This window comes from Oncorhynchus nerka, linkage group LG1, assembly GCF_034236695.1.
Source record: "Oncorhynchus nerka isolate Pitt River linkage group LG1, Oner_Uvic_2.0, whole genome shotgun sequence".
Lineage (NCBI taxonomy): Eukaryota > Metazoa > Chordata > Actinopteri > Salmoniformes > Salmonidae > Oncorhynchus > Oncorhynchus nerka.
The window spans coordinates 41,667,145-41,692,410 of record NC_088396.1 but is presented as its reverse complement, the minus strand read 5'-3'; the positions used below and the strand labels follow the sequence as shown (position 1 = coordinate 41,692,410).

Below are 25,266 nucleotides of genomic sequence, written 5' to 3'. Positions count from 1 at the left end.
GTACTTTGGAATATCTCCTATTGTAAGCGATATCCAGGTGAATGGCATAGGCTTACTAGATAAGAAATTCAACAATTGTTTATTAAGGAATGTTTTCTACAGGAAGTCTATTCCCTCTGCGATATTTTGCTGTGCTTCATCGTTTGATGTAAACTGGAGCCGTGCTTGGCTCACTCCACACACATTTATGGTGACCAATAAATTAAAGGAGATCTCCTTTCAGATTATCCATAGATTCTATCCGTGTAATAGCTTGATTTCTAAGTATATACCTGATGTTACCAGTGAATGCAGTTTTGTGAACTAGAAACTGAATCTATTGAAAACTTATTCTGTCATTGTTTACATAGTGAAGTAATTCTGGGCTGATGCAAAACTATATCTTGGCAACAAAATGCACACAAACTTTGAAATATCTAACTTTGACATATAATTTTATTACACTGATTCCACAACTTAATGTGAGATGTCATAAATCTCTTTATGTTATTAATAAAAATGTTTCATACACAAATCCAAATTTATGAAGAAAAGGCCCTTTTCTTATTTATTTATTTTTTAATTTGAAAAGTTTTTAGAATCATTGAAACGTATACAGAACAAAATGTCTAAAACATGTATTCCCTACATGTCTGTATTTTAATTGATATAATGTGGATTTGTATATATTTTTTTTTATCTCTTCCTTATTTGTGGAATCCCTCTGGTTGTTCTGTTTCTGGGGTTTTGCATGTTACTGTTTAATAATAAAAAATAATAAAAATAAAATAAAGGTATTTTTAAACGGCTGCATTGGACCTTTAAGTATAATGTAGATACAGTCCTCTCCGTGGTTTTTGTCCAATCAAATGTACGATTAACCAAGAGGTTGTCTTTCTATGGGTGGATGATTGACATGTACATAGAGCAATGAGAGAAGGACACTCTTGATTTTTAAAGACCAATAGGGATGAAGATGTATGTACTGAATGTAGTTATTGGTCAGAATGAATTTAGACTGACACGTGTTTCAACCAATTGCCATCGAAACATTCCCCTTTGTTTTGAGAAGTTTATGGTTCTGTAAAGTGGGTTTGTCAACCCTGCGTGCCAGATGTGCGTTCAGTTCGCTTGAACGTTTGCTACGTTACGGAACGGTTTGTACTTAACGACTCGTTTCCCCAAAACGTTCTTGTACGTTCTTGAACAGACTTTGAGGATCGTTTGCTCGCGTTTGGTGGGTGTGGCGAGGTGTGGCTTGAAGCAATGAGTGACGAATTTGCGAATTTAAAGGGCAGTGGCTATGCTGACAGCGTTCCCCAACCCTTCCCGACAACTGGTCGTTCAGTACGATCGTCACTAGTTACCACTCCCAGAAAGTCAGAAACCCCTCTTATTTCAACAATTGATCTTCCTATAATGTGATTTTAACGTGAACTCTAACCCTAAATTAAGAATTAAAAGCAATTATATTTATTTATGAATTGTTTCGCTATAGTCACATGTTCCGTTCAATTGAACGTTCCAAACGTAAAAACGTACTGAACGCAGCCCAGGCAGCGGTGTGTTCAGAGCTGATGGCGGTGGTGGCGGGTAGCGGACCGCAGAACTGGCCGGTGGAGAGGAGGGGATAACGTAGCTTTTTTTAGTCCACAAGTTGTGAGATCGAAAATTAACTTCGACAAGGCTTGACCAGATTACATTCACTAAATTATTTGAAACTCCCCGGCTTTGATTTCTTTATCAAGCGGGTAGCTACGTTAGTGTAGGCCTCAAGCCTCGGATAAAGTTGTCGTCTGATCCTGGGATTGGGAATCCAAGAAAGATCTCTCACGCCAGTCCCATCTCGGACAATTGGGAATCCCTGTTCGGAAACTATTTGGGATCCATGCTTGGAAGAACTAGCTAGTGGCATATGAGTGGAGTTGTTTTTTTTCTTTAAATGATTGTTTAAACGGCAGCTCCGGAGGCGTTGCTGCATATTGGCAAAGTTATTAAAGGGACGAGCTAACTAGTTAATCTATCCTACAGACAATGTTCCATTGCTGCTAGTTGATTTCGCAAAGGAATGATGAATGGGCAACCGCTTGTAATGCTCGGATTTAAACAGCTGCTTGATGATGACCTCAGTGTTACAAACAATTAGTTTCGTTAGTTAGCAACCCTGTAAATAAAAGAGCATAGAGCACTCGAACAAAAGTCGATTTTTATTTTGCTGTGCAGCCAGCAATCTGATTCATGGTGCGGACGGAGCACACACTCCGATGGCCAGGGTTGCAATTTATTGACATTACTGGTAAACAATTTAGTTGACCATTTGTGTTTCTCTCATCTCTGTTTTAATTACAGACGTGTTTTTTTTATCCTAGGACTTGTAGCTGAATCATAGGCTTATGTAATGTATGTATGCAGCAGTAAAGCTAAATATCTGGCATCCTTGATTTGAAGGAACTTTGCACTACTTAATTAGTGTTGAGGTTATCCCTGGTTTGGAATGGGGAATACGGTTTCATGCTGCGTGTCGCCCGAGGAGAGCCCAAAGCTACCAAGGCAACCGGTGGACCGCCACGAAGACTACCAAATAATTACGGACGTGAGTGACGACACCGGCCCGTACCTGCAGCACATCAGCGACAGAGAAGTCCCTGACGGTAGGTGTCACACACCCGACAGCATAGCTAGGATTGGAAATATTTACAGAATGTGACTGGTTACGAGAAAGACAGAAACACTGTGTTTGGTTGGTTTCCTCCAAATCTACATTCTCCTCATTGGCTGTGGTAGTTGCAGTACTAAAATATACAACATCCAATTAGTCTTTTTAACACACTCTTTCTCATACACCTCTGAGGCCTGTAGCCAACTGAATTACATGCAAATAAAGTTAGGTGAGATGAGGCTATCAATTGGGAAGGAGGGGTATTTGATCTATAGCCCCCTGGTGTCCGGCCCCTCCCTCTCAGCAGGGTTTGATGTTGCTGGTTGTTTACAGCTTTAGACTACTGTTGATTTTAGGCCCTGCATGGTGTTACACTCCTGGGGTAAAACCACACACACACACACTTCCTGCTGCAACACCAGGCATCGTGCACTCATCCATTCAGACCCCCATTGACTGAGAGCAGAGGAGCTCAGACTGTTGTTGCCACCATCATTGATCTCAGTGATAAGGGCATTCCACAGTACCAGCCCAACTAGCTCAGCCAAATCAAATCGTATGTCACACGCCGAATACAACAGGTGTAGACTTCACCGTGATATGCTTACTTACGAGCCCTCCCCAGCAATGCAGAGTTAAAGAGTAAGACAAAATTATCAAACAAGGAAATGGTAACACAATAAAATAAGACTATATACAAGGAGTACCAGTACCGAGTCAATGTGCAGGGGTAGGAGGTAATATGTACATATAGGTAGGTGTAAAAGTGACTAGGCAATCATCAGTTGCCATACCAAGCCAGTCAAGATGCTCTCAATGGTGCAGTTCTAGAAACTTTTAAGGATCTGGGGACCATGAGACATTTTTTTCAGCCTCCTGAGGGGGAAGAGGTGTTGTCGTGCCCTCTTCAAATCAAATTTGATTGGTCGTGTACATTTTGTGACGTGTTTGTTTGTAAAATTGCACGACTAAGAGCTCCTGCAAAGATTTCAATTAATGATAGATTTATTGAGTTATCTTGGAATAATTCTGACTTTTGAGGAAGTTTAAACTGGCTACAGCGTCTCAAAATGGACAAACAGTACTATTGCCTCTTTATTTTTTCTTCTCGCTTTTCAAGCAAAGGTCTTTCAAGGAAATATGTGAGCACATTCGTTCGGTTGGGGTAAGCGGGGTTGGGATAAGCGCCAGCTGAACTGAAGCATGCTGACGCCTTAACATGCCAACCAGGCCTCGCCCACCCTTAGTGCTGCAAGGTATTCTCCCGGCAGGAAGACTCCAGTCCAGGGAAAGGCCAGGGAGTGATTGATGGAGGTTGGTGGAGGGAGGAGAGTGGAGCTGTGTGGTTGGGGAGGGGAGCTGAGGCTCCATCTTATCTAGGCTGGAGTAATCCCATGATGTTGTCTGACTGACTCATTTTAGTGGATCTGATAGGCTGAATAACTTTGTGTTGCACCATGGTTTGTGTTGTAAAAGACTACATGTTGGCTAGTCTACCTGCTAGTGTCTGCCCTATGCTCTGTAAAGAACACACTGTTTGGTTCGGTAGCCTGTCTGCAGATGGGTTGGCATGACTACTCCCACTTCCTGTTTCTCAGCGTGCTGGCCAGTGTGGGAGGGGTGTAGAGTGAGGACTGTTTTCCACAGAGACCCCAGACAAAGGTCTCCTTGTTGCCCCCACCCTGCCAGTCCCATACCACCATCCCCACAGCCTGAGTGGGCAGGGGGCACACGCTGCCAAGCCAACCCGGCTGGCCTCGCATCCCCCTGGCCCTGCCTGCCACGTCTGATCCAGACCAGGAGCACCCAATCCCAGACAGAGGTAGCTGTTAATGCGTTAGGGTAGGATGAGGCTGTCTAATAGCTCCACCTGACCATTGAGCCTGTAATGTGGTGTGGTTGCAAAGGAGGTCATCAGATTCATCTGCATCATTAGAATCTGACGCTCCTGCTGTCCAAGTGTGTTTTGTTACATAGCCTGGCTGCTGTACACACACGTACTCACTCATTCATCCATCTAACTGGTTAAAGTAGGCCTGGGAATTGCCAAGGATCTCACGATACAATAGTATCACCATCCTTAACTGCTGATATGTAACAGTGTGGAAAAAGTCAAGGTCTCTGAATGCGCTGTAGCTGTATCCATTTTCCCCATCACTAGGTACTGTAATGGCATGCATTCCTTCCAGGTACTGCAGCACAGGGATAGTTCTAATGGTTGCGTGACATCCTGCACCGTACGGTACATTATAGAACAGGTTGTGCTGATTGGTTGATATGCGGGAGTTGTGGGACAACTCCCACAAAATACAATTTCTTGTTAATGTCATAATTCTACTGTCTGTAGCCCAGGCAGGAAATTCATAAACTTCATCTCACTCGTGGGGAGAGAGTCTACACATTTTTCCATGCTACTATTTGGTTTGCAACAGTTGGGGGTTATAAACCTAGCTGTCTGCCTCTAACCGAGGCAACAATGTATCATTTTACAAATGCGAAGAGGCAAGCTAAGCATTGGCTGTCACCAAGCGGCACCAGGACAGCAGCTAGTTTTCCCAGTCCTGTGCTATCAACGGAAACGTCACTGTTAACATCCCCAACTAGCTTGGTTAGCTTGGGCCTATGTAGGCCTATTGGATATTTATTCAATTCATTATTGAAGTTCTTGTCTCATCATCATTGTGTCTCTGCTAGCTATCTACATGTCAATGACTTGTTTAGCATAGCAACGTTGAATGAATCGAAAGATTAGAACGAACGACTGGGTCAACAAGAGAAAATAACTAGGAAGACCAGCCCGCCTGGGTTGCAAACTTTAGAATGTAAAAACAAATTTACGTTTTAAAATGTTTAATATTTTCATAAATATGTTGGCAACATATAGCCTTCAAACCCTGGAATTATCATGTGATAACTTCGCCTCAGAACAGCCGTTGTTGGGAGTTGTCACGATAATTCCCGGGTTCTCAGGCATTATTGTTTAGGTTCAGTAAGCACTGTTCTGTCTGACAGGTCTCATTTTCCACTCACCGGCTTCAAGTCAACATACTCACCTCAGGGGAACTACGGTAGTTTACCCCCTAAACAGGCGGTTTTCTGGATCACCAACTTCCCAAGTCCGGTTCTTCTGTTTCTTAGTCTGTCATTACCCTTGTTGTCTACTTTGTTTCTAATGGTCAACGGTGTCTTTGTGTTCCAGAACTGGCCCAGGAGTCCAACCCATCAGACCATGCCCGAGCCAGCACCATCTTCCTCTGCAAGTCCCAGACAGACAGCGAATGTAAGTACTCTACCCTGGTCACAACACATCACACAGGAGAAATGATCATGACGCCATGTCAGCCAATACGGCACACATCTCAAACTCTCGTCTTACGCACTTTAGCTACTTGGTACAGTGGTAAACCAACCTTGTCTCTGCTCTAGCAAGCTATGTAGAGAGATGGTACTTAGGCTACTGGAAGTGACTCTGATATGGCTTTCTCATAAGCACAATGTGACTCAGTACCATTCCTCATTATTTTCAACATGACTGTTTTGTCTGGGTCTGTAATGGCCTATTTTGTTTTTCCTTCCAGTGCGAGACAAGAGGAAAAGCAATCACATAAACCATGTTAGTCATGTAAGTATTTCAATACGAAGTTTTAATTTTGTGTTAACCAACAATAAATCATGAATTGTGTGGGCCTACTGTGTGGGCCTACTGTGTGGGCCTACTGTGTGGGCATGCATGTGAGAATACATCTGTAATCTCATTTTCCTCGTAACTTGGGTCACTGGAGGACAATTTGGGTCACGGGAGGATGGTCAATTTGTCATTTGGGTCTCGAGCTGAAACAGGTTTAAGAACCTCTGCTCTAGAGGACAACACCAAGCTCATGTATATGCAAATGCCACTCTGACCATCACACCTTATTGGTCAGCTCTTATGGGATGTAGCCCTTATACTGGTTGAAAAGGACAGATTGTTCCAATTTAGTGTCCCACAGTGGCTGTACAGTAACATGCTATACATGACGTCAGAGCTCAGTCTCCACTTCACAGCTCTCTGACAGCCGTTCTGAAATGGAACATCACACGACAGGAAGTTGCCCCCAATCCTTTGGCTGTTTGAGTGAGGGGAAATGCTGTAAATTATGAGGACTCAATGTATTTTGAAAGATGAGACGTTGAAGATTATAATCAATACCGCTTTGAGTCCAAATGTGCACTTCACATTTCCTTATCATAAGACTCATGTGATATACAGTGTGAAGGTTCATGATCACTATGTTTGATGTATAGTTACAAGATGACATGGTGTTATACCCTGGGTTGTCATGAACAGAAAGAGACCATGTTGGTTGTATTGTGAAGAAAATGTGCAATATTTTTATTATGTTGCACCTACCCCAAGTTTTCTAAGAATTTACTTATGTTGCTGATTTAATTCAGAGTATTTTCAGATTCCGTTATCAACAAATGTGGCGACAAGTACAGGAAATGTAAAATGCACACCAAATCAACGGTGTAATGTTTTGGATTCAGTCCTGTCAGGTGAACTGTTGTCCTCACCTTTCCTCTAATCATTTCCCATAATACCCAAACTGTTCCCTTTTTATTGCTGCCATGGTTATTCTTTTTTTATTTCACCTTTATTTAACTAGGCAAGTTTGTTAAGAACAAACTCTTATTTACAATGACGGCCAAACCCGGACGACGCTGGGCCAATTGTGCAATGGGACTCTCAATCACGGCCGGATGTCATACAGCCTGGATTCGAACCAGGGACTGTAGTGACGCCACTTGCACTGAGATGCAGTCCCTTAGACAGCTGCGTCACTCGGGAGGCCATATGCTTTCCATAATTCTTCTGTAAGAAACGTTTCAATTTAGCCCGTTTAGCCCATATCGGTCAATTCCCACCCGCGTAAGTAGTTAAGCAGAGGGTTGGCCTGGGTTATGGCTGCCTTCTTTTACACCAACCTCTAATAATATAACTAACTAGCTAGCTAGCTAAGTGCCAAGACCTTTGACCTGGTCCAATAAAAGGCAGGGCTGTGTTCCCCTTGCCTGCTACTATTCTGTGTGTGTTCATGTAGCCTGTGCTTGAGTTGACCACAATAGAACAGGCTGTAGCCGCTGTGGTGTCCTGTCAGCTAGAAGACCGACACAGATAAAGAGGAGACCTGGTGAATGTTTAGCGAGTGTTCACCCTCAACTCCACCTCATCTCATTCTCTCCGTATTATAGAGCAACGGCCCAGTTTAGCCACATTTCAAACCTTCTACCTTGGAAATAGTTCATGACCCAGGAGTGACTTATTGGTGATGTCATTATTTGGCTAAGGCCACCACAGGCTAACGTTAGCATCAATTACCTCAGAAGGATTGGGTTCAACAGGGCCCACATTAGCAGCGTCTGACTTCCATGCCACATATTTAATTTTGCAGACCTCTCCTGGCCCTCTCTCTAAGAAGTACAGTTCCTGTTCCACCATCTTTATAGATGACAGCACGGTCAGCCAGCCTAACTTGAAAAGCACAATTAAATGGTGGGTACCCACTACCTTCTTATATGCACACACAGGAAACCTTTTGTAGTTGAACTCTGACCTAATGAATTGTGTCTGTCTTTGTTTTCCAGTGTTACATTAGCAATCTACTATCACATTAAAAACAGGTGAGTGGCAGTGTTCTGACTTGTTCAGTCTGAGTATGCACAGGTATTATTTTAAATGGGGGATCAGAAGGTGCCTTCGAGGCCTGGCAGAATGTCTGTATTGGACAGTATTTGGCTCGTAGTGGAGACGTTTCCTCTGTTCCTCTGTCTCTCTCAGGGACTCAGACAGGTCACTGGACATTTTTGATGAGAAGATGCACCCCTTATCGGTGAGTGGTCGGTTCAATTTGACCATAATCCACTCAGGGTTTACAGGAAGTGAATAGCTGTTATGTGTTTACAGGAAGTGAATAGCTGTTATGTACTCCAAAGACCTGCTAATACAGGTTTACATCAAAACAGAGGTCTGCAGAAGATGTGGCAGTATTGGTTTCTCAGCCCTTGTCTACATCAATATCTGGCATCAGCCACCTTCCTCACTCCCTTCTAGACCTTGCGCTGCAACTTGATATGCCCCATAGCCCAGCATAGCACATATCACTGCTCTTAGCTCCAACTTCAGCATAGCACATATCACTGCTCTTAGCGCCAACTTCAGCATAGCACATATCACTGCTCTTAGCTCCAACTTCAGCATAGCACATATCACTGCTCCAACTTCAGCATAGCACATATCACTGCTCTTAGCGCCAACTTCAGCATAGCACATATCACTGCTCTTAGCGCCAACTTCAGCATAGCACATATCACTGCTCTTAGCGCCAACTTCAGCATAGCACATATCACTGCTCTTAGCTCCAACTTCAGCATAGCACATATCACTGCTCTTAGCGCCAACTTCAGCATAGCACATATCACTGCTCTTAGCGCCAACTTCAGCATAGCACATATCACTGCTCTTAGCTCCAACTTCAGCATAGCACATATCACTGCTCCAACTTCAGCATAGCACATATCACTGCTCTTAGCGCCAACTTCAGCATAGCACATATCACTGCTCTTAGCGCCAACTTCAGCATAGCACATATCACTGCTCTTAGCGCCAACTTCAGCATAGCACATATCACTGCTCTTAGCTCCAACTTCAGCATAGCACATATCACTGCTCTTAGCGCCAACTTCAGCATAGCACATATCACTGCTCTTAGCTCCAACTTCAGCATAGCACATATCACTGCTCTTAGCTCCAACTTCAGCATAGCACATATCACTGCTCTTAGCTCCAACTTCAGCATAGCACATATCACTGCTCTTAGCTCCAACTTCAGCATAGCACATATCACTGCTCTTAGCTCCAACTTCAGCATAGCACATATCACTGCTCTTAGCTCCAACTTCAGCATAGCACATATCACTGCTCTTAGCGCCAACTTCAGCATAGCACATATCACTGCTCTTAGCTCCAACTTCAGCATAGCACATATCACTGCTCTTAGCTCCAACTTCAGCATAGCACATATCACTGCTCTTAGCTCCAACTTCAGCATAGCACATATCACTGCTCTTAGCGCCAACTTCAGCATAGCACATACCACTGCTCTTAGCGCCAACTTCAGCATAGCACATATCACTGCTCTTAGCTCCAACTTCAGCATAGCACATATCACTGCAGGGTTAATGAAGTTAGTTTAGCTCTGGTAGGAAAGTCTACATAAAACCATTAGGAAATTGAGAAATTACTTAAATGTTTCCTTATCTTGTTGGGGGGTGGTCTTTTATGTGCTATTCAAGACATTAATGTGTGTTTTGTGTTGTCTCTGGGCTGGTATATGTTGTCTAACACTGTCTTCTCCCTGCAGAGAGAGCAGGTCCCTGACAACTACTCTGTTATGGACCCTGAGCACAAACTCATCTACCGCTTTGTCAGAACTCTGTTCAGCGCTGCACAGCTCACTGCAGAGTGTGCCATCGTCACCTTGGTGAGGAGTTCAGTCAGCAACCATCAAAGCACATACAGTTGAAGTCAGAAGTTTACATACAACTTGGTGAAATACATTTAAACTCCGTTTTTCACAATTCCTGACATTTAATCCTAGTAAAATTCCCTGTCTTAAGGTCAGTTAGGATCACCACTTTATTATAAGAATGTGAAATGTCAGAATAATAGTGATTTTATTTCAACTTTTATTTCTTTCATCACATTCCCAGTGGGTCAAAAGTTTACATACATTCAATTAGTATTTGGTAGCATTGTCTTTAAAATGGTTTAACTTTGTTTAACAAACATTTCGAGTAGCCTTCCACAAGCTTCTCACAATGAGTTGGGTGAATTTTGGCCCATTCCTCCTGACAGAGTTGGTGTAACCGAGTCAGGTTTGTAGGCCTACTTGCTCACACACGCTTTTTCAGTTCTGCCCACAAATGTTCTATAGGATTGAGGTCAGGGCTTTGTGATGGCCACTCCAATACCTTGACTTTGTTGTCCTTAAGCCATTTTGCCACAACTTTGGAAGTATGCTTGGGGTAATTGTCCAGTTGGAAGACCCATTTGCGACCAAGCTTTAACTTCCTGACTGATGTCTTGAGATGTTGCTTCAATATTTCCACATCATTTTCCATCCTCATGAAGCCATCTATTTTGTGAAGTGCACCAGTCCCTGAGTTTGAAGGTATGTTATGAAATATATCCACAGGTACACCTTCAATTGACTCAAATATCATTTAGAAGCTTCTGATAGGCTAAAGCCATGACATCAATTTCTGGAATTTTCCAAGCTATTTAAAGGCACAGTCAACTTAGTGTATGTAAACGTCTGACACGGTGAATTATAAGTGGAATAACCTGTCTGTAAACAATTGTTGGAAAAGTTGCTTGTGTCCTATTGTCCATTTGTGGACAAGTTGAACAAAAAAAATAGTTTTAACGATTTCAACCTAAGTGTATGTAAACCTCAGACTTCAACTGTACATGTATTGTAGCTCAGTTGGTAGAGCAGGGCGCTTGTAATGCCAAGGTAATGGGTTTGATTCCTGGGACCACCCATACGTAAAGTGTACGCACACATGACTAAGTCACTTTGGATGAAAGTGTTTGCTAAATTATAATGTACTGTATTATTCACTAGGTGTTGTTGGGGTTGTATTAACCTACATGATACGCTAGAATACATCTGCACTAATGCACCACCGGGGGGCAGCAGAGTAATAGAAACCATTGACGAAGTACATTTAAAAAAAAGTTTTTTTATTTAACTGGGCAAGTCAGTTAAGAACAAATTCTTATTTACAATGACGGCCTACCTCGGCCAAACCCTACCCTACCCCGGCCAAACCCTAACCCGGACAACGCTGGGCCAATTGTGCGCCACACTATGGGACTCCCAATCACAGCCGATTGTGATACGGCCTGGAATCGAACCAGGGTTTGTAGTGATGCCTCTAGCACTGAGATGCAGTGCCTTAAACCGATGCGCCACTCAAGAGCCCAAGTAAACAGAGCCTAGTTTCAATTTAAACAGACAGTAGACCTGCATTTGATTAATACGATTGGTCCTAATATATATCAAGCATTCCTTATTTCCTGGACTCCAACCATAACAAAGTACTATTTCTCACGTGTGTGTGTGTATATAGGATACATAATCAATAACATGCCCTTTTCCCTACTGGTTTTCTATGTTGGGCACATGGCATTTCTGAATGGAAATAACCAGCTCAGGTTTATCAAAGACCTCTAACCTCACCAGGTGTACCTTGAGCGTTTGCTGACCTACGCTGAGATAGACATCTGTCCCTGCAACTGGAAGCGTATCGTACTGGGAGCCATCCTGCTGGCGTCCAAGGTGTGGGACGACCAGGCCGTGTGGAACGTCGACTACTGCCAGATCCTCAAAGACATCACTGTGGAGGACATGTGAGGGGACAGGACACACACACACTCAAGATACACCTTTCTCACTATTGTGCCAACCTAAACCGTACTTTAATGTTCAGCTTCAGATATGTTATTTTCACTTTGAGGGCGGGGGCTTGTTTGGTAGTGATTTGGAGGCGGGGCTTGTTTGGTAGTGATTTGGAGGCGGGGGCTTGTTTGGTAGTGATTTGGAGGCGGGGGCTTGTTTGGTAGTGATTTGGAGGCGGGGGCTTGTTTGGTAGTGATTTGGAGGCGGGGGCTTGTTTGGTAGTGATTTGGAGGCGGGGGCTGGTTTGGTAGTGATTTGGGGGCTGGTTTGGTAGTGATTTGGGGGCTGGTTTGGTAGTGATTTGGGGGCTGGTTTGGTAGTGATTTGGGGGCTGGTTTGGTAGTGATTTGGGGGCTGGTTTGGTAGTGATTTGGAGGGGGCTGGGGCTGGTTTGGTAGTGATTCATCATGACCATGTTTCAGGTGGAGAACAGATGTAGACTGGAGCCTTCTTCCCCCCTGGTCTGATAATCATTCATTGGGCTGTAGTCTATAGACTGGTACAGTCTCTAGCTCTCATCAGGGCTGTGTGAGATGAAGACCCTGCTTTGGGCACCAAGGGAGTGTAGACTTGGCCCAGAGAGGGACATTGAGGGAGGCGGAATACTGGTTGTATACAGGATCTCCAAGCTATCAGTAGGCTGCTCCTTACTAAACTACTGGCTGAAATTCTAATAGCTTTTAGAGTGGGCTGGAGTTGGCTGTTGTCTCTTAAGTTTGGTTGTTGTTGGAGTGTGTACATGTGTCAAATAAGGGGTGCTTATATTTGTCCTGTTTCACACATGACAGTGTATTATGATTTTCTTTTCTTTTTTTTTCATCTCCCAACTCCTCCTCAGACACCCTCAGAGTGGGGTCACGTCCAGGGTCAGCCATTATCAACGGCAACCTGGGAGAAATTGGGGTTAAGTGCCTTGCTCAAGGGCAGATCGACATTTAAAAAAATATCTATATCTAGTCAGCTCTGGAATTCTAGCTACGGTTACTGGCCCAATGCTCTGGGCTACCTGCCACCGTGTGTGTGTGAGCCCATGTCCCTCCCGCTCTTCTTTGGATTTGCAGTCTACTGTCATGTCTTTGTGAGCTGGGGAGTCTGGAGTGGCTCTCATCTCTCCTACATAATGGCAGTAGCCCTCACACACTCCATTAGTTGCCCTGGGAGACCAGCCTTCCAACACACACCCTCCAGCCACCCTGGCCCTCATGTCTCCTCTCCCACAAAGCATCCTGGATGTTGTCTCCGTGGTGACTGGCATGCAGATCTTTTATTGTCATGGTGATAAGGATGATGAGGCGAATCTGTTCAGGAGAGACATGAAGCGAGCCGTATGGGTTTTCATTGTAGTTAGAATGAATAGGCCAGGCCTCAGTTGGTTGAGTTGTGTTTTTAAATGTAATTCCTGTTTGTCCTTTTGGGTAATTACTTGGTAAAAATATATATATATATTTTTTAAATAATAAACATTTGAATAAGATGGGTTGAATAGCAGTCCTGTAGACCTGTACCCTTCTCCTTGTTGCTGTAAGGGAAAGACAAGGTTTTGCTATTGGTTAGACTCTCGCCCTAGTCAGTGGTTGACCCCTATCGTTGCTCTATTTGTCATTTCTCCCCCATTCATTGTCAGGGTTGATCCTAGATCTGTGCCTGAGAGCAACTTTTTGTTGTATTAGAAGTCTCTATTAACCCTGTTTAATCCGCTCTCCTTCCGTCAGGAACGAGATGGAGCGTCACTTCCTGGAACTTCTGCAGTTCAACATCAACGTCCCGGCTAGTGTTTATGCTAAGTACTACTTTGACCTGCGATCTCTGGCCGAGGACAACAACCTCCTCTTTCCCCTCGAGCCACTCAGCAACGAGAGGGCACAGAAACTGGAGGTATGGTGGTGAAGGGTGGTGGGTATGGTGGTGAAGGATATGATGGAGCTTACAGATAGCAGAAAAGATGGCTGCTGAGACATGAATGGTCAAAAAGGAAGTGTTGTTATTAACCAGTGCATCAGGTATGAAGCCAATGAGCCTGTGTATTGTGTTGTCCAGGCCATCTCCAGACTGTGTGAAGACAAGTACAAGGACCTGAGCCGAGCGGCCATGAGGAGGTCCTTCAGCGCTGACAACCTGGTGGGCATCCGCCGCTCCAACGCTGTGCTCTCATAGGCCAGCCACACTTCAGCGTTGTGCTCTCATTAGTCAGCGACAAATCTGTCACTCCAACACTGCTCTCTCATAGGACAGCCACACTCCAACATTGTGCTCTCACTGGACAGACACAATGGTGGAGTTAATTTCGCATGGCCCTGTGCCCCGGGTGGGGGAAGTTTGCTCATTTTAGACTTCCATTGGTCCTTAAGTGAAAAGTCCACCCGCCTGGAGCACTGAGCCATGCAAAATTAACTCCACCAATATCTGACCTCTACAGCCCAACCAACACCCCAGGATACCCGCCACACACCCAGCCCCTCAGAGACTGGTCGAGGTAGCACCATAGGCCCCGCCTGTCCCGTCCCAGACCCTAAGAGACTGGTCGAGGCAGCACCATAGGCCCCGCCTCAGACCCTAAGAGACTGGTCGAGGCAGCACCATAGGCCCCGCCTGTCCCGTCCCAGACCCTAAGCGCAAAATAACTTCTTCACTACATAGAAAGAAGGGGAAAAATACTTTTTTTTGGTGCTTACTATGTAGGCTACTAGCTGTGAAATGTACCTGTTTTTAAATTGAAAATCATTTGGAGATGGAGTATTTTAAATAAACACTAAACATGTAACAAATCATTGTCTTTCATTGGAGTGGAGATGAGAACATGTGGGAGCGCATTGTAAACATTTTCCTTTAGACATCAAATGACGCATACTCAGAAACAGATTGGTCCACAGTTTAATTCTCTAGCAGTGAGAGCTAAATGAAATGAGAGTAGGGGAGAGCTGCATCTTCAGAAATATCTAGAAAAAAATCTTTCTTGCAAAATCTCAGCAATGAATTTGCCACATTGAATGTAGTACACACAAAGCTGCAGTCCAGACTACTGAAGGACGCCAACGCAGACGTACAGCCCATGGGGTAGAACTCTCACACTGAACACCAGGAAACAGGCTACTGAAGGACGCCAACGCAGACGTACAGACCATTGGGTAGAACTCTCACACTGAACACCAGGAAACAGGCTACTGAAGGACGCAGACGTACAGACCATTGGGTAGAACTCTCACACTGAACACCAGGAAACAGGCTAATAAATTAGACACTGGAACATTTACACACTAGTTATTGGTTAGAAAAACTCAAGCACAGCAAAGTAGAAAGGCAGAAACCAGCAACTGGACAAGGCTTTAGTTCACCCAGAGTTCACCATGTTCTAGTCTAGCTGTCCACCAGTTCATCTTGTGAGAAGACAGTTTGTGTAGGCCTATGCCTGCTGGATACCTTTTGAACAGATTGACCATTTTGTAAATGTCTGACTCAATGTGAGTACTGACGTGGTCAGTGAAAATGTATACAGAGCCATAGGTGACGTGTCCGAGGGTTCAGTGCAGTTTACAGATGATCGAAAACATTTATTAAGCCCTTCTTACATCAGCTGATATCTCAAAGTGCTGTACAGAAACCAAGCCTAAAACCCCAAACAGGTTTTTTTTGGCCTAGAAAGGCCAAAACCTAGGAAGAAACCTAGAGGAACCAGGCTCTGAGGGGTGGCCAGTCCTCTTCTGGCTGGAGATTATAACAGAACATGGCCAAGATGTTCATAAATGACCAGCATGGTCAAATAATAATCACAGTAGTTGTCAAGGGTGCAACAAGTCAGCACCTCAGGAGTTAAATGTCAGTTGGCTTTTCGTAGCCGATCATTAAGAGTATCTCTACCGAAACCTGTACATTTACCATTGGGTTGGTGTGAACAGTTCCAGTGTGTACCAGTAGGGGGTGTAATACACAACTCCGAGGCCAGGTGCACTTTGGCCATGCCTTCTCTTCTGGCCTGTGAGTCTGATCTACACAAACAGTCCCTCTAAACCGCTTTACAACATGGTCCATATCAGAACTATTCCAAAGCATTAAACTCCCTACAACTGCTATTAGTGTTTTCTAGGGGCTACTTTTGACCACGAGTTCAAACAGAAAATACTGGTTGAGAAAAAGAGGCCCTTGTTTATTGATATACTAGTAGGCTACACATCCATTTTCAGATGACCTCTGAAAGCCGATTTAACCATAGGTCCAGTCCAGAATCTGGTCAACAGTTGGGCTAGAGATCTTCATCCTACTACTATAAAGACCGGCTAGGGTGTTCAGACGGTCAACCAAACTGGATTTTACCGGGCAGAATAGGGCAAAGATTGTGTGTATTGGTACATACTGGATTAATTGAACTCGAGCAGCATACAAACACATCCATACCACAGATACACCACACATTTACTAGATTCATAATGAATAGTGATTCAAATCACTGGGATTGCAACGAAACACATGAAATATTTTCTTCATTCTGTTCCTAGATTTGTTTTCATCCATTAAGGACCCAGTGTCCACACTGAATAACGGGGGGCATTCTGGGTAAGCAAAATCCATAGTCTTTTATAGAGCATCATATATACAGGAATAAATAGTGAGTCATCTAATGGTCCAGGTTATACGTCCATCCACAGTCTGACGAAAACACAACTCCCTTTTCCCCCTCAGAGAATGTTCTAGTGCCATCAAACTCAACTCGGGCCCGCGAAGCCAGTGTCACTGCATTTGTTCGTTGTTCACCTCTAATCAGGAACTGATTGAGACCTGGGACACCAGGTGGGTGCAATTAATTATCAGGTAGAACAGAAAACCAACAGGCTTCAAGCCTTGTAGGGTAAAAGTTGAATACCTCTGTGGGTCTGTTGAAGTAGTGGTACTTTGCCAAGGCAGCGATGAGTACCAGTTGTACCAAAGAGCTCATATGATACAAACGTCCCATTTCATTTAAAGAAATTCACTTTGTGATTTCTACAATATCCCTATTTTCTGTTAAAAACACATTTGTTCTATGTTCCATGAAAAGAGTCAGTGAGGCAGGTTTGTTGATAAATGTTGTATTTACAACCTGTGGAATGACTTGGTTCATCTCCTGGTTGTCCTCTGACCCTTTTGCTTCCAGAGAACTGCTTTATCACATTCACCATCTTGTCCAACGTCAAGGTGAGGCCCGTTCTCACATATGACAGAGCTATCACTGGACACCATTAGGGGCTCCTCTACCCTCTAGGGTCCCATTCACACGTGTGAGGGCGGGGCAGGTTTGTGGTAGGACCCTGGTGGCAGAGCTGCCCCGGTGTGTCCCGTGAGGACCGTGCTGGCCTCAATGTACATGGAGGGGGGCACGGTGGGCTTGGAGACCCAACAGGGGCAGCAGCGAGCAGTGAACCTCCTCCAGGACTCCAGGGTCTTCCCAGACCAGATCCACACCCCTGACGTGATGCCCACCACCAGACACATGAAGTACTTCAACATGAAGACGGCGTAGTCGGGCCCCAGGCCCAGCCTCTGTCTCTCAGCCTGACAGGAGCAGGATAGAGCCCGGTCCCAGCCCGGCCTGTAGTGCTGTTCGTACACCAGGCAGGCTACTACTATAGTAGCAGGAACTGTGTAAAGCACCGTAAACAACCCAATCCTGATCATCAGCTTCTCCAGTTTGTCTGTCTTGGTCCCTCCCTGTTTGATGATGCTGCGGATGCGGAACAGAGACACAAAGCCCGCTAGGAGGAACAGGGAGCCGGTGAAGAGGTAGACCACCAGGGGAGCTAACACAAACCCCCGCAGGCTCTCCAGACTCTGGTTCCCCACATAGCAGATCCCCACCACCGGGTCTCCGTCCACAGAGCTCAAAGCGAGGACCGCAATGGACTTGACACTAGGGATCAGCCAGGCAGCCAGGTGGAAGTACTGGGAGTAACCAGCAATCGCCTCATTGCCCCACTTCATGCCCGCGGCCAGGAACCAGGTGAGGGAGAGCACCACCCACCAGATGGAGCTGGCCATGCTGAAGAAGTAGATGAGCAGGAAGACCAGGGTACACAGGGGTGGGCCGGTGGTGTCATACAGGATGTGCTGCTGGTCTCCGCTCCCAGCGCACGCCACCCTCTCGTGACCCGCCACTAGTCGTATAATGTAGCCCAGGGAGACAAAGAGGTAGCAGGCAGCCAAGAAGATGATGGGTCTCTCAGGGTACTGGAAGCGCTCCATGTCGATGAGGAAGGTGGCCACAGTGGTCAGGGTGGAGACGAAGCACAGGATGGACCACAGGCCGATCCAGAAGGTGGTGAAGGTGCGTTCATCCTGGGAGAAGTAAGGGTGGTGGCAGGGCTGGGCACAGTTATCCACAGGGCCAGTGTGGACCCGGTTGTATAAGGGATGGGAGTCTTTCTTGATGGGCACCAGAGGGTCCCGACAGCGGCAGTCCCGGTCACACTCCTGGGGGGCGGGGGGCTTGGGGGCTGGCTGCCTGCGGCGGGTGCCCTTGGGGGTGGGTTTGGGGAAGGAAGGGGCGAGGGTGGTGGTCTCGCTACTGTTCTGGTCCATACACAGAGTCTCGTCTCCCAGCTGAGGCAGCTGCTCACAGCTCATCCTCTCTGGCCACTCAAAACCATACTGGATCATGAGGGGGGAGCAGCCTCGCTTCGCCCGCTCACACACAGAGCGGCAGGGGGGCAGGGGCTTCTTGTAGTCCTGCAGACAGATAGGGGTGTACATGGAACACAGGAAGAAGAGCAGGTCTGGGGAGCAGCGGATGCGGACTAAGGGCCAGAACTGATGGACCTCCAGCCCCACCTCCTCCTGGGTGTCATGGTTGAACTGGTTGGGCATGTAGGTGAGGTTGTACCCAATGCCCTTACACATGGGAACCGTGATGGGCTCGCACACTATGTCCTTGGATGCAGCCTGCGCGAGCAGGGGCAGCTGGGAGAGGAGCAGCCAGCTGACGACACCACACAGAGGGGGTTTGACTGTGGTCGCCATGGGGAAGTGGGATATTTCCATAAAAAGAATATAGGTAGAAAAATGACAGAAATTGCGTTGTGGACTTCAGTATTTGCTAAACTCAGGCTTTTCTTTCATATGAAATCCCAGGAGAGCGTAATTACTCCAGCAGCATGTCCACAGTCCTCTGTTCTATAAATCACAGACAAGTTTCATCCCAGACTGCAGGACGCTCATTCTCTTCCAACAGCATGAGCACCTTTCGAATGAACCATGGTGATTGTAAATACAGCAGCCAAGATCCGAAAAACCCCGAAATAAAGTGCCAATGTTTTATCCAATAAAGCTTGTGAGGATTTCTGGAAGATGGACTATGAACACCAAGCCGACCGAGGCTCTAAATAGGTTGCATTCAATTGTAAATCATTCACCAAACTTTGCAATTACTTGAGTTGACAATTAATTTACCCTTTCCTTGCATTCCGGACACGCGTCAATAAATGTAGTAACTGTAACCACAGGCTTAAACAAGAAACAATTTTATATTCCTCCAGTTTTGTATTCCGCATGACAGGTGAAGTCGCCTGTGCCTTGAAAAGAGGAACCCCTCTCGCCGCGTCTCTCTGAACAATAAAAGCACTTGGAAGCAAAACTGTTAGAAAAATAATCTCAATGTTTCTCTCCGCTATGGTGCCTCATTTAAAGTCCACATTCAAATCCAATTAAAACAGACTCCCCTCTTCATGCAGCCGCTCTCGGGGTCTGAACCTCGGGGTAGAAAACAGGTTTCGGATAAACGTCCACTTACGCTCCTCTCGCTCCAAAGTTTGGGAAACTCGTTACGCTTTCCTTTGTCCAACCAAATGTATCACTTGGACAACCCCAGAGTCGTCTCATTCAAAACTTCAGCACTTGTTTTCCAAACTTATCTCCAATGATTGTAAGCATGTATCGCTGTGTCTCGCTACACATCTCAAAGTGCTTGCCAAAATAACTCGCTCCGCTGCCCAAGAGGAAGAGACCCCTCCTGCTGCAGAACGCCCACCTCGTCCACAGCGCCAGCCCTCGAGCACTCAGTTCTATTGACCAAGGACTGTTTGGATAGCTTCACCACGCCTACTCGCACTCCGCCGCGCTCCTTGTACCTTTTGGACTAATGAGGACCAGAGTTTGAGCTACAGCGTTGACCAAATCAGTTAATATATGGATGACCAAAATGTACCGGATGTGGAGGGACAGGTGGCATTTGGAGACATTAACGCACCTGCACCTCAAGCTGTATACTGTATATGCACCGTGGATAAAATAAATAAATAAAGAGAGTCAATGTAGGGACAAATGAAAGGTGGGGATCATATTGAAAAGTGTTTTGACGGGTTCCTGTACTGCAGGTGTTTACCAGGGTTGGGTGGGTTACTTTCTAAATGCAATCCGTTACAGTTACTAGTTAACTGTCCTCAATTGTAATCAGTAATGTAACTTTTGGATTACCCAAAATCAGTAACGTAATCTGATTACATTTTGTTACTTTTAGATTACTTTCCCCTTAAGAAGCATTAGAAGACCAAAATGTATGTTACCAATTGAAAGACATCTATTGCAGGATAAATCAATATTAAAGTTTACATAGCTGGCCATATATGGATAATACATTTGACTTTATGGGTTGGTTATGTAGGCTTCTTCTAACACGTCATTTTCTACTACATATAATAATACGATTAAATCATATCTTTCAATTGAAAAACCAAGTCTATCAGAATTCCAGAAATATTGGAAATATGGAAGTATAGATTAGCCAAATTGTTTTACCTGAGCATAACCCAGTGGTGATTTTAAGCATGCAAATCTTGGTGGGGCAAACAAATAAAAGAATGATGCATGCCAGCAATGCCACTATTACAACACTAAACAATACATTAATTACACTATAACGGTGACAAACGGTGCCCACATACTGTAATGGCCTACATAAAGCTGTCCCAACAGCAGTCCCAACACCTTACCACTGCTACACCTGGCTATCAGGGGAACCTTGTCTGGCAGAGATTCAGCCTCATTTACTGGCTTTTTTAAAAACATAGCTGATATGGCTGACTTGTTTAAACAAATGTGGATTCTACTGACAATTGACATGTACAAACTATGGCATAAGAGAATGATGAGCAGATAAAATGGAATCCGATTAAGACATTAATGAGCAAGCTAGGACGGACGTTGTCAATATAACTATTTGTTCAGCACTTTTGAAATGTACAGCGACAGAATTCAGAACATGGGCAGTTCTTACAGTGTTCTCCCTGTACACCAAGTCAGAACCGTAGGATAAATAACGGGGGCATATATGCAGACATTGAAAGCTCTTACAATATTCAATGATTACATTTCTCTAAAACAGGCTAAAGGCTAATTAAGAGGGGAAAAGGGACCAAATTATTTGCATGAGGCACATGGTCTACTAACAGCTTACTACATAACAGAGCAAGTAACGTTATTACTTTATTAGCTACAGTATACATATCTCCATGGCATATTACATCATTTATGCAGCAACATTTTTGGACTCACCTTGTGCTGTGCTCACTTCCTTCCAAACCACTCATTGTTGAATTTGCAATTTCCATAATGTTTATGTCCAATGACACCGATATGTTTTATCTATAGTTTCTCCTCATTATTTATCTTCACATGACAAGGATTGAAAAGGATTGGCCAACATATTGTAGACTTGATTCATGATGATGACTGCTAGCTAAGATTTTGAAAGTATAATGTTGACATGATCAGTCCAATCAAAGCACCTGTACATATAACGTGATTTGACGTCATTCTATCTGTGTGTGGCCAATGACCTTGAGCCTTCTTGGATGGGCACCTCTAATGTAACGCTATGACAACAGCCAAAGGGTTAGAATTTTCGAGGTCTCCCCTTACACTTCACAATGACGTAGTTTCCCCATGAGTGACAGAACACTGAGCCAATCACGGCGCAATGCTCCACATTTTCTGCTGGCTTGCCCCACCACCACAGAAAGCACTGAGCTAGGCTGAAACACCTACATTTTGGAGCTGCATTAGTCAAGAAAACAAAAAAGAGACAATGTTTGTATGCTGCTTTATTGTTTGCAAACTGATATGTGACATGTATTAATGCCAAAATAAAAGCCGCACTTGTATTCCATAGGCTTGGATCCGCACTGCAGCAAGACTGCATTTTTCACTGGCTGTCCACTGGTTTCAAAAACAATGATTGATAGGCAGCTTAAACTTGTTGAAATCAACCATTATTGGGTTCAAATACACATTTAGTTTTGTGAACAGCCATCCACAATCTGTAAGGTGCAAATAGCTAAATGAGAGAGTAGCAGTGTGATTCACATCAATGCACCATGTAGATATCAATAATAAGTGATATCCGTATCACCGTAGACTACACCACTGCTTACCTCCAAGCGTTTATTCAAGTTGTATAATCTTTGGATGCCGACAGCATTCGCACCATTGGAAGACATAGCTTGGACTGTAGCCTACAAAAGCCTATTTGTGCTCTTTTCCAGCAATCCATCAAACACATTTGGTGTGTCATCACAGTGGTCTCTGACATCACAGTGGTCTCTGACATCATAGTGGTCTCTGACATCACAGTGGTCTCTGACTTGTGGTCTGACTCTCTCAGGTGGAACAAACTGAAACTTGGGCCTTTTTTCAATGCCGAATTGAATGTCATTGAGAAAAAAAAATCACAAACATCCTTTCTGAATTTAAAAGTAATCCTCGAAGTAATCATTTGGTTTTCAAAAGTATCTGTAATTCAATTACAATATTTTTGCTGGTAACATCATGGATTACAGTTACCATTTTTTGTAATCCCTTAAATGTAATGGATTACATGTAATCCGTGAGTGTTTACCCTAGAGGTCATAACGGATTACAGTTATTGTGTTTTTTGTAATAGCTTACATGTAATGGATTATGGTATCATTGGTATAAAAAATAGGGATTATGGCATCAAATACATCAAAACACATGGTTTCCAGGCGTTATTATGAGCTGTTCTCCCCTCAGCAGCTTCCTGTGCAAGGGACCCATTCCTGCAGCCTGAATCATCAACACACACCTGCAGAAAAAAAACATAGGTAGGGAGGTAGATTGGGAGAGAGGTTGGTAGGTAGGTTGGGTAGTTAGGTAGGTTGGTAGGTAGGTAGGGAGAGAAATTGATAGGTAGGTAGGTAGGTAGGTAGGTAGGTAGGTAGGTAGGTAGGTTAGTTGGTTGGTTGGTAGGTAGGTAGGTAGGTAGGTAGGTAGGTAGGTAGGTAGGTAGGTAGGTAGGTAGGTAGGTAGGTTGGTTGGTTGGTTAGGTAGGTAGGTAGGTAGGTAGGTAGGTGGGTAGGTAGGTAGGTAGGTAGGTAGGTAGGTAGGTAGGTAGGTAGGTAGGTAGGTAGGGAGAGAAGTTGATAGGTAGGTAGGTTGGTAGGGAGGGAGGTTGGTTGGTTGGTTGGTAGAGATACAGGTTGGTAGGGAGGGAGGTAGCTAAGTAGGGAGTGAGGGAGGTTGGTAGGGAGGGAGGTAGGTAGGGAGTGAGGGAGGGAAGTAGGGAGGGAGGGAGGTAGGTAGGCAAGTAGGTAGGGAGACAGGTTGGTAGGGAGGGAGGTTGGGAGGGAGGTAGGGAGGGAGGGAGAGGTTGGTGGGTAGGTAGGAAGTTTAGGCAGTTAGGTAGCAATGTCGGTAGATAGGTAGGTAGGTAGGTAGGTAGGTAGGTAGGTAGGTAGGTCAAATCAAATTTATTTATATAGCCCTTCGTACATCAGCTGATATCTCAAAGTGCTGTACAGAAACCCAGCCTAAAACCCCAAACAGCAAGCAATACAGGTGTAGAAGCACGGTGGCTAGGAAAAACTCCATAGAAAGGCCAAAACCTAGGAAGAAACCTAGAGAGGAACCAGGCTATGTGGGGTGGCCAGTCCTCTTCTGGCTGTGCCGGGTGGAGATTATAACAGAAAATGGCCAAGATGTTCAAATGTTCATAAATGACCAGCATGGTCAAATAATAATAATCACAGGCAAAACAGTTGAAACTGGAGCAGCAGCACAGCCAGGTGGACTGGGGACAGCAAGGCATCATCATGCCAGGTAGTCCTGAGGCATGGTCCTAGGGCTCAGGTCCTCCGAGAGAGAGAAAGAAAGAGAAAGAGAGAATTAGAGAGAGCATACTTAAATTCACACAGGACACCGGATAGGACAGAAGAAGTACTCCAGATATAACAAACTGAACCTAGCCCCCCGACACAAACTACTGCAGCATAAATACTGGAGGCTGAGACAGGAGGGATCAGGAGACACTGTGGCCCTATCCGATGACACCCCCGGACAGGGCCAAACAGGAAGGATATAACCCCACCCACTTTGCCAAAGCACAGCCCCCACACCACTAGAGGGATATCTTCAACCACCAATTTACCATCATGAGACAAGGCCGAGTATAGCCCACAAAGATCTCCGCCACGGCACAACCCAAGGGGGGGCGCCAACCCAGACAGGAAGATCACATCAGTGACTCAACCCACTCAAGTGACGCACCCCTCCTAGGGACGGTATGAAAGAGCCCTAGTAAGCCAGTGACTCAGCCCCTGTAATAGGGTTAGAGGCAGAGAATCCCAGTGGAAAGAGGGGAACCGGCCAGGCAGAGACAGCAAGGGCGGTTCGTTGCTCCAGAGCCTTTCCGTTCACCTTCACACTCCTGGGCCAGACTACACTCAATCATATGACCCACTGAAGAGATGAGTCTTCAGTGAAGACTTAAAGATTGAGACCGAGTTTGCGTCTCTCACATGGGTAGGCAGACCATTCCATAAAAATGGAGCTCTATAGGAGAAAGCCCTGCCTCCAGCTGTTTGCTTAGAAATTCTAGGGACAATTAGGAGGCCTGCGTCTTGTGACCGTAGCGTACGTGCAGGTATGTACGGCAGGACCAAATCAGAGAGATAGGTAGGAGCAAGCCCATGTAATGCTTTGTAGGTTAGCAGTAAAACCTTGAAATCAGCCCTTTCCTTGACAGGAAGCCAGTGTAGGGAGGCTAGCACTGGAGTAATATGATCAAATGTTTTGGTTCTAGCAGCCGTATTTAGCACTAACTGAAGTTTATTTAGTGCTTTATCCGGGTAGCCGGAAAGTAGAGCATTG

General features: G+C 45.0%; 2 protein-coding genes across 3 annotated transcripts; one reads left to right on the top strand and one right to left on the bottom strand.

Moving 5' to 3' along the window:
- Positions 1-1,298: 1,298 nt before the first annotated feature.
- LOC115120503 (cyclin-Y-like protein 1) lies at positions 1,299-14,906 on the top strand. 2 transcript variants are annotated; one of them, XM_029649450.2, is made up of 11 exons: positions 1,299-2,275; positions 2,450-2,630; positions 5,838-5,918; positions 6,217-6,260; positions 8,071-8,171; positions 8,264-8,299; positions 8,457-8,508; positions 10,039-10,158; positions 11,926-12,092; positions 13,854-14,016; positions 14,179-14,906. In XM_029649450.2, exons 2-11 carry the CDS (start codon positions 2,474-2,476, stop codon positions 14,293-14,295), a joined length of 1,038 nt encoding a protein of 345 aa, XP_029505310.1. In that variant the 5' UTR covers positions 1,299-2,275; positions 2,450-2,473; the 3' UTR covers positions 14,296-14,906. The 2 variants fall into 2 exon arrangements, with proteins under 2 accessions (XP_029505310.1, XP_029505309.1); XM_029649449.2 differs by having other exon boundaries at positions 1,300-2,275; positions 2,428-2,630.
- A 90-nt stretch (positions 14,907-14,996) lies between these two features.
- On the bottom strand, positions 14,997-20,225 carry LOC115120501 (frizzled-5-like). The gene has a single exon (XM_029649443.2). It carries the CDS (start codon positions 19,144-19,146, stop codon positions 17,383-17,385), a length of 1,764 nt encoding a protein of 587 aa, XP_029505303.1. The 5' UTR covers positions 19,147-20,225; the 3' UTR covers positions 14,997-17,382.
- Between the last annotated feature and the right edge of the window lie 5,041 nt (positions 20,226-25,266).